Source organism: Balaenoptera ricei, chromosome 3, assembly GCF_028023285.1.
Source record: "Balaenoptera ricei isolate mBalRic1 chromosome 3, mBalRic1.hap2, whole genome shotgun sequence".
NCBI lineage: Eukaryota > Metazoa > Chordata > Mammalia > Artiodactyla > Balaenopteridae > Balaenoptera > Balaenoptera ricei.
The window spans coordinates 76,598,690-76,613,059 of record NC_082641.1 but is presented as its reverse complement, the minus strand read 5'-3'; the positions used below and the strand labels follow the sequence as shown (position 1 = coordinate 76,613,059).

Below are 14,370 nucleotides of genomic sequence, written 5' to 3'. Positions count from 1 at the left end.
TACAGGACCCTTGTGAGAGATACAAGTGGGCGGGCAAGAGAGTGCCGCACCAAGAACTTAGCGGGCTACAGTCTTATAATCAAAGGAAAAGTGGGGAGAGGAGAAGACCAGCTTCTTCCTCATTCTTGAGTAGACGTCACGCTTCCAGCATCAGCTTCTCCTCCACATCAGGTGGGGGAGTTTTCTTGTCCCTACCTGGTCAAACTGGGACTGTCATGGCACAATGGAAATGAGCAAAAAGGCAGTAACATATACTAAAATATGGTAAATCATCTTAGGTTTCAGTGTAATGGCACCTTTCCCTATGTTTTTGTTATTAGTGTGCTCAGAGAAGCGTGTCCTAGGAATTACTAACTTACCTTACTGGTCAGGATGTGGGTCTCAGTCCACCATTGTTTTATTGTTTGGGGGCATGTCTCATGCTTCTGTTGCATGGTTTTGTGGCTAAGCAAACCTGCTTTATTGAGTGATCATTAACTTATAGGGCTCTCGCATACTTTTTCCTTTACTTAGGATCCCTCACTGGGATTAACTATTTAATCACCTACTTTGTCCCTTTTACTCTGTCCCTATTACCTTCAAATCTAGGAGGTGAAAAAGACTAACCTACAAAGCAATGTGAGAGGAAAAAAATCTTATCATGTCAAATTAATCACCAAGTAATTTGTGTAAAACTTTAAGTATATAAGAAATTCAGAGAAGGGAGATTTTAGTGTAAGAAAGAGCAAGCTAGAAACACTTTTTGGACTTGAGTTTGGCCTTGAAGGGTATGTAGACCTTGTGTAGGCAGAGGTTAAGGGAAAGAGCTTCCCTTGCAGTTCAGACAGCAACGTGGTGGAGATTTACTGTGACTTGTTGGAGACCATGAAGAGACCTGTGACTGGCACATAGGAACTAGTCTATAGATTACTGGTGAAAGCATTAGCCAGGACTCTGAGCTTGTGGGTGTTCTTCCATTGTTCTTCCATTCCTCTTCTCTGCTTCATATGCGAAAAGCTGGGGGCGGGGCACTGATTAAAGAAGAATGTGGTAGTTCACACAATAGAAGAAAGCGCTAAACAATTAAACCTCTGGAAGGACAGAAACTGGAGGATTTCTGGAGACCTGAGCAAATGGAGCTTAGCTTTCAAGCTGTATTTCATCACTTGTTGTCTTGGTTTCTCCCCATGTGATGACTTCATTCTCAGACCAGTTTCTCCACTCCATAAAGTAGGTGATCCCTGGCCGCTAGCTTCTTGCTTACATCTTAACAACTCCCTGGTACCTGTGTTCAAAACGTCTCAGAGAAGGCCTCTGAACAGGCAAGGGATCAACTCGTTACTAGAAGGGGGAAAAGGGTGCTGGGCAGACAAAAACTAAGGTGTCAAATAAATGGATGACTGAATGCATGACGTGATACCTAGCATAAGGGCAGATTACATACAGAGTCTTGAAAACTTGTCTTTGATGTTTAAGTTATACATGGTTGTTGTTAAACGTTTTTGAGCAGAAAAGTAACTTGAGAGAAGTGTTTAAGAAATAGAATTTGTCCAGTGATGTGTAAGATTACCTGAATGGGAGGAGAATATAAGGAAACTGCCTAGAGGACCATTTTCTCTCAGATCTAAGTGTGAATTCTGATGAGAGTTTATCCTGAAGCAAAGCCTTAAACATTGAAAACAGGATGGCTAGGTGGGAGTACAAAAAAAAAAAAAAAAAAATGGGAGAGAGAGAGAGGCGATAGAGTACTGGTTCTCAGAGTGTGATTTCTAAATCAGCAGCCGCAGCATCACCTGGAGCATGTTAAAAATATAAATTCTCTGGCTCCACCCCAGACTCACTGAATCAGAAGCTTTGGCGGCAGCCTGGCAATCTGTGTGTTAACAGCTCTCCAGGTAATTCTGATGCCTGCTATAGTTTGATCCTAATGTAGCAAGCACATTTAAAAAGCTACTTATGAGCTTTGTGACCTTGAGCAATTTATTTAACCTCTTCATACTTTCAAGGCAAGTGCTAATGTTAGTGCTTTCCTCACAGTTTAGAGGATTAGCATAAATGTATGGAAGAATGCTTACAACAGTTATCTGGCACAAAGTAAGCATTATGTAATTATTTTCTATTATCATTGATAGCACTTGGTGTTTGAAAGAAAGATACACATAAAAGATGATTCTCAGTGCTGGGTAAAGTTGACATTGTCTCTTGTTGATGGACCAAAATTGTCCATATTATTCTTACATGGATCTTACTGAGTCAAGCTGTTCCTAGAAGTCACCTCCTGACTCCCATAGTATTTTGTTTTTCAACTGAAATTTAGTGTCATTGCTATTTTTCTTAAAGAGTACTTTCACATTTGTCCCTCAGTGATAAGTAACTTACTTTTTCTGAGCCTCTTTCCTCATTATGGTTTCGGTAAAGATGAGAAATAACGTATGTATGGTTTTTACCATATATTATGTGTTCAGTAAATGGTAGCTGTTGATTACCCTTATCTCCATTTCATCTTGCCGCTCCTTTTTAAACATTGTTTCTCCCTTTCTTTGTCACCTTGTCTGTGACTGTTTCTCTTTCACATTCGTCCTTCTCTTCTATGGCAGAGGTTTTCTGTTCCATAAAGGGATAGTTAGGATTTTAGGCTTTACGGGCCATACAGTCTCTGTCTTTACTACTCAACTCTGCCATTGTGGCACAGAGCAGCCAGAGACAGTATGCAAGTGAATCCGCGTGGCTGTTTTCCAATGAAACTTTGTGCACATTGAAACTTGAATTTCATATAGTTTTCCTATGTCATGAAATATTCTCCTTTTAAAAAATTTTCCCACCCATTTACAAAGAGAAAAGCCAGACTATACCATAGCTCACAGAGCATACCAAGACAGGCTGTGGGCCAGATTTATCCTACAAACTATAAAGCCCCAATCTCTGTTAGAGGGGACTGTCCCCCCCACTAATCTCTCACTGCCTTTCCCTCTTTCTCCCTTTCCATCTACTTTTTTTTTTTTAATTGAAGTATAGTTGATTTACAATGTTGTGTTAGTTCCAGGTGTACAGCAAGGTGATTCAGTGATATATACATATCTACATGTGTATATATAGCTGAACACATATGTGTGTGTATATATATTCTTTTTCAGATTCTTTTCCATTATAGGTTATTACAAGATATTGAATATAGTTCCCTGTGCTATACAGTAGGTCCTTGTTGTTTATCTATTAGTAGTGTGTGTGTTTTAATCCCAAACTCCTAATTTATCCCCCGCTTCCCCTTCGGTAACCAAAAGTTTGTTTTCTACATCTGTGAGTCTATTTCTGTTTTGTAAATAAGTTCAGTTGTATCATTTTTTTAAGATTCCACATATAAGTGATATTATATGATATTTGTCTTTCTCTGTCTGACTTACTTCACTTAGTGTGATAAGCTCTACGTGCATCCATGTTGCTGCAAATGGCATTGTATCATCCTTTTTCATGGCTGAGTAATATTCCATTGTATGTATGTACCCCATCTTCTTTATCCATTCATCTGTTGATGGACATTTAGGTTAGTTCCATGTCTTGGCTATTGTAAATAGAGCTGCAATAAACATTGGGGTGCACGTTATCTTTTCATACTAGAGTTTTCGTCTTTTCCAAATATACACCCAGGAGTGGGATTGCTGGATCATATGGTAACTCTATTTTTTTTTTTTTTTTTAAGGAACCTCCATACTATTCTCCGTAGTGGCTGCACCAATTTACACTCCCACCAACAGTGTAGGAGGGTTCCCTTTTCTCCACACCCTCTCCAGCATTTATTGTTTGTAGACTTTTTGATGTATTTCTAGCTACTCTTATCTTCCTTTCTAATTTGTCACAACCGAGTTACCAACAACACTGGGCCCAATGCAATGCAAGTTGAATTCTAAAGTATTTGTGTTTATTGAACAGTTTAATATTTTTTATTATAATACAAAAATCAAAGACAACTAATATTTATATATGCAAAGAAAAACCAAGTTCAGTTTAATTTTTCATGTATTTTTTTATTTACTTTTTTCAATCAAAAGCAATATTTTCATGAAATAAACTGTAACAGAACAACAGAGCCCATTACTGGCCATTTATATCAAAATAGGTTGACAATCAACTCCTGATCATGTCCTCAATTAGTTTTTTATCTGTGGACTTTTCTTAGTTCTGAGTTTTTAATATATATTGAAACTAATGCCTTTTTTCTTGCCTGAAGTTAAATAGTTGAAGAGGGATAAATTTACTCTGAAGAGACAGGGGTGGCCACAGGAGCTGATGGTGACTGGTATGAAGCATGGCCCTGACTAGTCACCCCCATCCTACTTTCAGATGCTACTCTGTAGCTCTCTCATATCTGTTACTACCAGTGGTGTATGTCACATGGTTGCCTAGTGCATTATACGTACAAGGCAAATCTTTGTTGAGCTAGCAAGTGAAACCCACTTAAAGATTTTTTTCGTAGCTCATAGGCCTTTTGAGGGAAGACAATATAAAAGATGATATTTTCCCAGGGGGCTCCAAAGTCTTATTTGAAGTTTGAAGGAAATATGACTTTGCCTTTGTGGCTGAATTAACTATTACTTAGGTGAGGAAGACAGCTAAAAAGGTAAACTACCTATAAAATTTGTTCAGTGAGGTGCTATCACACCTGGTAAATGGCTTCCCTAAGTCTAAGGCCTGTGCTACTCTCTGTTAGAATAATGAGCTCATGAGTACAGCTTTCTGGGTGGGTACAAGATATTGCTATTATCACCGTATCTATCTCCTTTCATATTAACTTTAACATACCTTCATAGGTATTATAATTTGCCTACTGATAAAAAAAGTGTAAAGAGAATCTTACTCTTTATTTTTTAGTATAAGAGAGGAAAAATGTTCAATCTCTTTTGAAAGGTTATGATTCAATTAGAAAATATATTAGGAAGCATACTCAGCAGGTTAGTCTTAACTTAAATCCATCTTTTTGATGATGGCATTATTTTTATGCCAGTCTTAAATTTTTTTAATTAATTTTTAACATGTTATATTAAAAGCTGATAATGTAACATCTCTATCATGGCATATTCTTTTAAAAAGTGAAATATCAATTCTCAGATACAACCTTAGACTACAGTAAAAATGAATTGTTAACTTAGTTTAAGATTTTTCTACAGGTTAATTTTTGGTCATGATAATAGAATGTAACACCTATGATAAGAGCTATAATTAACTGAACTCTAGCAAAATTTGAGACTGAGAAAGGGATATTAGGAAGATATTTCATTAATAATGTGCCATTAGCATACAGTACTTAGAATTTAAACCCCATTTCATTACACTAGAGATGTCTTTTTATTATGATGTTCTTTAAAAGGATCAGCATATCTACGTGTTTATAACTGGGAGTTATACCAGCATAAAACAAAAGTCAGCTGAGAAAATATTCAGAAATTTATCCTGGGTACATTTCTCAATTTTGGCTGAATTCAAATGTAAGCCATTCTTTGATTAGCATCTTCAAATAACAGTGACCACATCAGGAGTCAGATATTCTCTCTCATGTTCTCAGTCAGAAAAACAAAATAAGAAAGAGAGAAAATAGGAGAGGGACAGGAGTATTATACCCTTGGCAAATGAATGAGAAGTCTGATCCCTTGTTAATGTAATACTGACAGCTTCTGCCAGAGAAGATGGAATGGAGTGTGGGAGAATTTTGTTATCATTTAACGGTACATTTAGGTAACATCCAGTGGAGCCAGTGTTGGCCTGGGAATCATAAAAGGGTAATAATAGAAGCAGTTTCTTTTTAGTTTTTCTCATTGACCCAGAAGAATAGCTTCAAGATGACTTTATCTCCACCCTTTTCAGCCAGTGGTATGTGAAGCAAGGAGAGATTTGCTATGTGAACCCTTCCAAAGGGAACAGCAAATCTCCATGTCACGTGGGGGCTTTGCGTGGGTTGTGAGGATTTATTCCAAACACAGTGACTCCCTCTGTCCCTAGGTCTACCTGTCTTTAGACCACGATTACCAATCCTGTCAATGGATGCAAAATTAAGCATAACAACTATCTTTGCCTGGAACAGTCAGAGAAAGGAGGTATAGCAAATGCAGATATGGTGTATACTAGCAATTCAATCTATTCTAATAGAATGATTTGGTCATCGTGTCCCACTATCAAAGCAGTAGCCACTTGGTACTGATCTGTGTGTTTATCTAAATTCATGAGCAGGTAGAGGATTAGTTAGTTATTCCTCAGTTTATTCCCTCACCTTACCACAGGGCCTATGTCTTAGTAGGCAGAGAGTTGTCTCTGTAAATGTTTTGAGAACTTTTATCATATGGAAAGAGTGATAAGGAGATTATGAAGTAGAAGCTGGACCAAACCCATTCTTCTTGCAAAGGGAAGTAGACATTTCTAGAAGCTACAGTTCTCCTCAGTGGGAGGAAGACCCTGAGGCCTGCTCTTCTGACTTCTCAAGTCAGGCACACCAAGGCAGAGGGCCTTAACCAGGTTATCAATGAGGCCCTAAGGCCTCAGTGGATCGGGGAACCTCCTGGAATCATATGCCATTCTTTCTTGAGCATAGGTGCATAGCTTATATTAGCTCCTAAAAAAGATGATGACCACATACACATGAAAATAAAACCAGTGTTTTGAAGGGTTGACATAGCAAAGAAGCAGTGGAAGGTCTTGGAGTGGAGCTACCATTCAATTTTATGAATGTTCAAGCTTAGAGATGGTCCTATTAAATAACAGTGATATTTAAAATATTTTACAGTGAAATAGGTCTTTGATATATTGTTTATGGTTCTTACTCCCCAAAGTATTTCCTGTTAAAATTGACATACAACAGTTAATGTTAAACTCATTTAATATTAGTATTTTACTAAAGAAACTTGCTTATGGTAGGGAAAAAAGCCAAACAAAATGAGTTAAAAACAGTTGGTGTTGTCTCTGACACTCACCAGTATGTATCATCCACTATGATGGATAATGGGAATGCAGTAAAGGGGGAAAAAATCTCTGCCTTTCAGATTAAAGTTGCAGGAGACAACTCCCAAACTAATAATTATTAATGACATAGTAAGTGCTAAAATAAAGATATGTGCAGGGTAAAATACGGAGGAACATGGAGAATAGGAAACTAAGCTGGCCTAGGATATGAGGGCAGGCTTCTCAGAGGAGGTGGTAATATCACACATTTATACAGCCCTTATTACCTCTCAGGAACTGTTCTAACATGTTAACTCAGTTAAAACTTATACACTATTGAGGAATAGAGAGACTAAGTAACTTCCTAAAAGTCACACAACTAGTAGGAAGCAGTGTCAGGATTTGAACCCAGACCCTCTGGTTCATAATTCCATGTGTTAGTTACTCCATTGTGCTACCTCTTGAGCTTCAGGTAGTGGTGCTAGACATAGCAGCATGCCCCATAATAAAACATGGGGGAAGAAACAAAAGTAGGGAAAGAGCGAAAGAAAAGGGGAGTCCAACTTCCAGCTTCTAAGAGATAAACATTTCCTGAATTCACGTTCAGATTCATTTACCTTTTTGAGGCTCAGCTTTCCCTATAGTTCCTTCTCCATCCTCTCACCATATAGAAGAAGGGTCCTGACACTTATCTGTGGGGTATCTAAATGTCTATTCACTGTGTCTGGTTGCACTTTCACTCAACTTCAAAGTTATTCACTTCCTCCTTTTAGTCATTCATTGACTTGCTCATTCATTTACTCAATTTATCTTAAAGTTTTACCCTGTTTGTTTTGGGTAGTACATATGCAAGCATCCTTGAAAGAGATAAGAAATAATAAATTCAGTCTGGAAAACTAAGGTGGAAATATTCTTTGTCTTTACCTCAAATGCTTTCCTAGTCATATAAATTTGAAAAATAACTAAAAGTTACAAAAATAATGCCATAGAAAGGGGGAAAAACAGCTTCAATTTCTCCTTAGTGTATGTGACAAAAAAGCAATGCCTGCAGGTCCTTCATGATTTCCATCTACTGACGAGGCTCCTGTAACAAAGAAGGGACTTAGTGTTTTCGTTCTGTTCCTTCCCCTGCTGTGTGGCTTCTTGGAAGCAGGTGCTCAAGGAGGCACAGGGCTCCTTCAGGCCACTGGAACACAGCAATGTGCTCCAAAGCCCCACCTGCTCTCAGAAAGTGACTTGGGTACTAGGAAAAGTACAGCTTGTTATTTGTTCCTAAGCAGTCTCTGCTGACTTCTTATTGTAAGACTGTTTAAAAAGTTCTCTTTACTGGAACAAATATCTTCCATTTGGATTATGTCATGAATTTCATCTGGAATAATGAGACTGTCAATAGCTTTTGTGTGTCACCTCTTTTTTACATCACTTGTCTGGTGGCATCAAGAATACTTCCTCACTGAAAATGGATCCATTTACAGTCAATAATAGGGTGGCTAGTGTTCGTTTTTCTTGGGAAAACTAAAATGTGCACCTTTTATCCTATTATACTGATCCACCAGCTTCAGATTATCTGATTTTCTAGCTTCTCATTTTCTCATGTATCTTAATGCTATTATTAACAAGAATTCTGTTGCTAATGGTTTTGGAAAATAATATGTGTACTTTCAGCCACAACCCACATTTTTATGTTCTGTCTGATTTAGCTGGACTTTGATATTTATTCCAAAAGCTGCTTTGTTGTAGATCAAATGTGAGACGCTTTAATGTCCCTCTAGATTTATTTTCAGTGTCCCTATTTTTGCTACAAGATAATGGAGTTAATATTCTAACTATTAGTTACTGGGTGAAAAACACTTCTAAGTATATAATTTATAGTATTATATATTCTTTATGAGTGATATATCTATACGTGTGTGTGTGTATGTATAAATATATATGTAGAGAGAGACAGAGACAAGAGACAGAGAGACAGAGAGAAGAGAGAGAGTCTATTTTTTTAAGATAACAGTTCTATGAATATCTGTGCATTTTTTAATGGTGGAATTTTTTTCTAAAGTATAATTGTATTTTTAAACACAAAAAAATTGTGTTTTAGTCAGTTGTATCAATATGCTTTATCAAGTTTCCACATCATCATTGTTTTTATATCTTTTTGCACACATTTTCTTTTTTAGAAATAATTTTTAAATCTATTTTGTCAAACAAAATACTAAAAAGAGTGTGTATATAATACTGTAATTATTTGTCTATTTATTTATTTATTGACTTACATCTTTAAATATTTATTGTTTTGAGGAATGCATCTTAGGATTAAGTATGAAATCTTTCTTTGTTTTATATTTCTTTCTTTGTTAGATATTTCTAGGGATTTCATACATTTATTTTTTTAACTAGTATTTTTGAGTGTCTACTTTGTGCTGGGTTCTTAAGATACTATAATGAATAAACTGGACGTAGTCTATGGACTCAAGGAAATAATTTAACATTTGTGATGAGTGTGCCTAAAGAACTCTAACTATTCTTTAGGTGTTTTTTCTAGGAGCACTTCTTCCTTTGCCCAGGGCAAATGTATAGATAAATAATAATTTATCTTAGAAATTCCCTACAAGCATTCCATATTTCTTCCAGAAATGAAAAAAAAAATCATAAATAAATTTCTTGACCATGGAAAAAGTAGAGGGTTTTGTTTTGTTTTGTTTTTAATAGTTATTGTTGTTTTATATAATAGCACCTCTTTGGTTGACTTGCTAAGACCAAAATCCATTTTCTGATGCCTAGAGAGTGATTTTCAACCACAAAGGTTTTTAACTAGAGTTCATGGATCCCTCAGGCAGTGGTCTCAAACTTTCCTGTGCAGAGAACTCACCTGGGGCACTTGCTTAAAAGGGATCTGGAGATGACCTAGGGATTTGCATTTTTAATAAAACACAAAGTCCTGGACCATGCTGCCCTATGACAACCATGGATAGACTTCAGGTGGTTCTGTTTAGCCCTGAAACTATGACTACTTGAATTTTTTTCAATAAGAGGGTCTACAAGGATTTAGAAGACGTTCATTAGTTTCTCAAAGGAGTCTGAAAAATACCATGATTCTATTAGGAACAACAGTTTATAAGTGGAAAAGGGCAGCAACAAGAACCCACAGTGAAAGGCCTAACAATAGGGGAAACACTACAAAGCAGCTATAAATACTCAAGTGGGACTGTAATCCAGAGCAGTGTCCCCTAAGCAGTTTGAGAAATTCTAGAAGTTAATAGATACGTCAGTAAACCAGTGTTCATTGGTCAAAAAAGTTTGAGAAACATTAAGTTTTTAATTTTTTTAACTTTATTATAGAAGTGAATAGACTTTATTTTACTAATTTGCACTGTGAATCACTTAAAAGAATCATTAGCATGTAGTAATTCCCAAACCTATTTGATCACAGAACCCTTTTCGAATGATTGTCATTTTGAGAAATGCCCTTTAACAGAGGGACAGACATTAGTCCCTGAGTGCGGCACAAAAATAAGTAACTTTCATCGTAACCTTGTCATGAAGGAAAATTTCAATTGTGTTCTAAATCCTCTGAATAATAGAATAGCAGAGAATTTTATATTTTAGAAAAAATTTTTATTAAAAATATATATAGAGGAAAAAACCTCAGCTATCTAGTTATTATTTACATGAATTTATTCATTGTTAGTTGATGGTGAATTTAAATAATGTCTTGCTCTAAAATGGAAACTTAGATTTTTTCTTTATAATTTTCTTGGGATTTAGGAGAACTTTGTATTTCCTAAGACTCATAGAGCTCATTCTACAATAAAACAACAATCCTTATTTCATGTATTTTATAACAATGATTGGTACCCAGCTGAACATATTTGCCTGTGTGTAAACAGATATGTCCAAAATTTCTTGAAGTAAGACAGTTCTACAGTGATTTAAAAAAAAAAAAAAGGGTAAAGACCAGATTGGCTTAACACGGGAAGGCAAACTCCTGGATTGATTGTATCCAGATAAGAATTTATGGAGAGGTGACTTGGAGGAGAGGAACAAACTGAATCTTGAAAGAAGAAGGAAAAGGAGATTAATTTAGTGAAGGCAAAAGTAAAGGGAACTCCTGCTGGGGGAAACCCTTTCCTAGTGTGATTAACAGTGAAAAGTCTAAGGAACAGAAAAATAGGTATGCTTGGGCAGAAAGAAATCATGAGCTGAAGTGTGATGATTAAAACAAGTCCTGTGAGATAAGTTTGGGAAATTCTATTTCATCCTTTGTGTTTTATTTTACTTCAATTGGACTTTCACAAAATGAATTCATCACAAATTATTTTCCCCATAAATTAACCCTCAAGATGCGCCTTGGGAGAACACTGAGCTAATAGTAATAACAAATAAGAACTACTAATTAATGGATCTGTATCATAATCATTGCTTTTCGGGGACAAAATGGTTAGATTTAGGTCATACATATTATTCTATCCTCTTTCATTATTAAGTTATAATGATTCATGGATTGAAATAGATTTGCCTTTCAATATTGTTACATTTCTGGAATACAAGATCCTTCTAAATCCAAGTCATGAAGGTAAGACCTTTTCATGTAGAATCCTCCGACCCTATGTATTTTTAAACAAGTAGCACTGTTAGGTCATATATATATCTATACATACTTCTGAGAGATTTGTGGGGGGGGGGTGGCTTTTTTGCTTACTTTCTAAACATTCACAATATTTCCAATTTAGAATTGAGCTACACAAAACCTATGTTTAATTTCCAGCCAAACTATTAAAGAATTAGGAAGAATTCTTAAAATTTTTGAAAATTTGCCTTATAAACAATCTGGTTCCAAAAAGAACATCTTTATGATTTAGAAGGTTAGACCAGCCTCCATCTACAGGCCAAATGAGAATCAAGCAACAGCTAAGTGAATCATAATATATTTGTTCTCCTTTCTTTTCATTTTTGGGTCATGATTTTAATGGCAAAACCTTAGTTATACATGATGATTGTACACGCTTGTGTTCTCTGGCATGCCTATGGGAGACTAGTAGATGTGAGTAGGGCTATTTAGAGATAGACTTTAATATATGTGGGGTTAGCATCAATGTAGAGGTGAAACAGTTTTTGTAAATACTTAAAGAATTTTTAAAGCATTTTTTTACTCTTTTAAGAACGGGACTAAATTCCACAGTTTAAGTTGGCTGACTGGTCTCTCTCATACTATCTGCAAAGATACCATGAGATTTTTGGTCCTATATCATATGAAAGACTGTATCACATGGCTACAAATTTGATACCAACATTTTAAAGTTTCAGTTAAGCAAGTGGATAACCCATAAAATTGTTACATTTCTGGAAACTTCCTTCTAAATCCGTGTGACAAAGGTAATCTTTTCCTCACATGGAATCACCAGACCTAATATCATTTCTAAGTAGCACTCAGTATTTTCTCTCCAAAGGCACTTGAAATGCTTACTTTCTAAGAGTTTACAAATTTTCCATTTTGTAATTAAGCCTCAAGACACTTCCTATATACATGTTTTAAGAAGTGGCAATCAAAAAGGAAGGATTTTTTTTTTTTTAATCCTTGAAAATTTGGTCAAAAGTACCGTTTAGTGAGGTCAGTCTTTTTCTCCATACTCTTAAGGAGTATACGTTGTTTTTTTTTTTTTTAATAATATTAAAATGGTAGTGTGACAACAATGAATGTCATTATGAGGGAAAAAAATCAATCTTTTGAGTTGTATTGTTCTTAGGAAAGCAATAGATATCATAATTATTTAGCTGAAAGTTATTTTTAATTATGATTTCATGAATAATATAATCTAGATGCAATAAGTTAACTTGCTTCTTTTTATTGATCTAGGAACAACACTTTTAAGGTCTTGAAGACTTATATCCTTTATCTAGTCTTTTTTTCTTTTAAATTTTTATTTTAATTTCACACTTTAAAAAGTATCAGATTCCCCAAAAGTTAATATTTTACCACATTTCCAAATTTGCATTCTCTTTCCCGCTTAAAATGATTTCTCTTTCTGAACTGAGAATAAATCACAAGTATTTACCCCTATATACTTCAGTGTGCATTTCTTAAGAACAAGGGCATTCTCTTTCATAACCACAGTATAGTTGTCTAAATCAGAAAATTAATAGTCATGCAGTAATAGCATTAGATTGTAGACCTTACTCAGATTTCATCAAATTACCCTAATAATGTCCTTTATAATAAGATAAAATAAAATGCTGATCATGTATTGATTTCAGTTGTCATGTCTTTTTAGATTCCTTTTGACTAGAACATTTCCTAGTCTTTGTGTTTCCTGACATGACACTTTTGAAGAGTACAGACCAGCTATTTTGTAGAAAGTCCCTCAGTTTAGGCTTGTCTGATATTTCCTTGTGACTAGATTCAAATTATGCCAGACCTTAAAAAAACAGAATTGTATAAGATGTGATTTTATAACGACAAATCACATTCCTGTTAATAACTCTGAGATTTAATATAATTATTTAATTGTCATGTTTGCATCAAACAGAATACTTATCTCCAGCTTCCCGGGGTGGGGTGGGGGGAAAGACTCTCCCAGGAGATTTTATATGTATTTACTAAAGAACAAACTTGGTTTAATTATTAAGGATCTTGTTAGTTTTGATGATTTAAGGAATCATTGATTATTCTAATATTGAACGAGAAAACACATAACATGTTCAATAGTATTGATCTGCTCTTTTCACAGTTACTCCTGAATGCCCACAGAAAGGAAGAAATGTTTTCCTCTCCTTAGATGAACTCGAGTTCTTATCACAGCTCATAAAATCCTTTTTGAAGTTGGAACAAAATGTTCAGGAATTGTTTGAAGAAATGTTTTTATGGCTCAAGACACCCAGGAATACTTCAGGTAATATGCTCTTCTGCAAATCTATAATTCTGTCTTTGTTTCCTGCTATTAAATCTATACCATTACCTGAAAAAATGAAAATACAGGACAGAATTCCTTAAATAAACATTAACTATAAAGCACACCATGAAATTACATTTTTATCCTTTATACATTGTAAATTCCATAGTTTTAATTGAAAAGCATCATAAGTCAATTTTGGATAATTGTCTTTAGTTAAAATAAGATCAATTTTTTTTTTTTTAACTCAAAGAAACACAGCCTGGCCTTTGGAAATATCAAGGAGACCGGATGGTCTAGTAACTCCTCTTTTGCCACTAGCAGCCTGATGACCTTGAGCAAAATATTTAGTTTCCTCAGATGACCAGTTTCTCATCTTTAAAATGATGATGTAAGACTAAGTTAATTTTCTCTTTATTTTCTTTCAGTATTAAGTGCTTTAGATTCCAATATATTATGTAGGGTTGTGAGAATTAAATGATTTAGTGAATGTAAAATATTTAAAAGAATGTCTAGTATATCATAAACAATAAATGTGAGTTGTTACAATTGTAATTATAATTATACAATATGTTGTTTTTAGTTA

The 14,370-nt window shown here is 35.1% G+C and overlaps 1 protein-coding gene across 8 annotated transcripts in view; it reads left to right on the top strand.

Annotated features, from left to right (window-relative positions):
- KIAA0825 (KIAA0825 ortholog) overlaps positions 1 to 14,370 on the top strand; it is a 404,031-nt gene that overhangs the window by 100,924 nt on the left and 288,737 nt on the right. For all 8 annotated transcript variants that reach the window (XM_059916768.1, XM_059916769.1, XM_059916770.1 and 5 more), the window contains one exon: positions 13,623 to 13,784. In XM_059916768.1, coding sequence (XP_059772751.1) covers positions 13,623 to 13,784 — 162 coding nt within the window. The remainder of the gene's footprint in view (positions 1 to 13,622; positions 13,785 to 14,370) is intronic.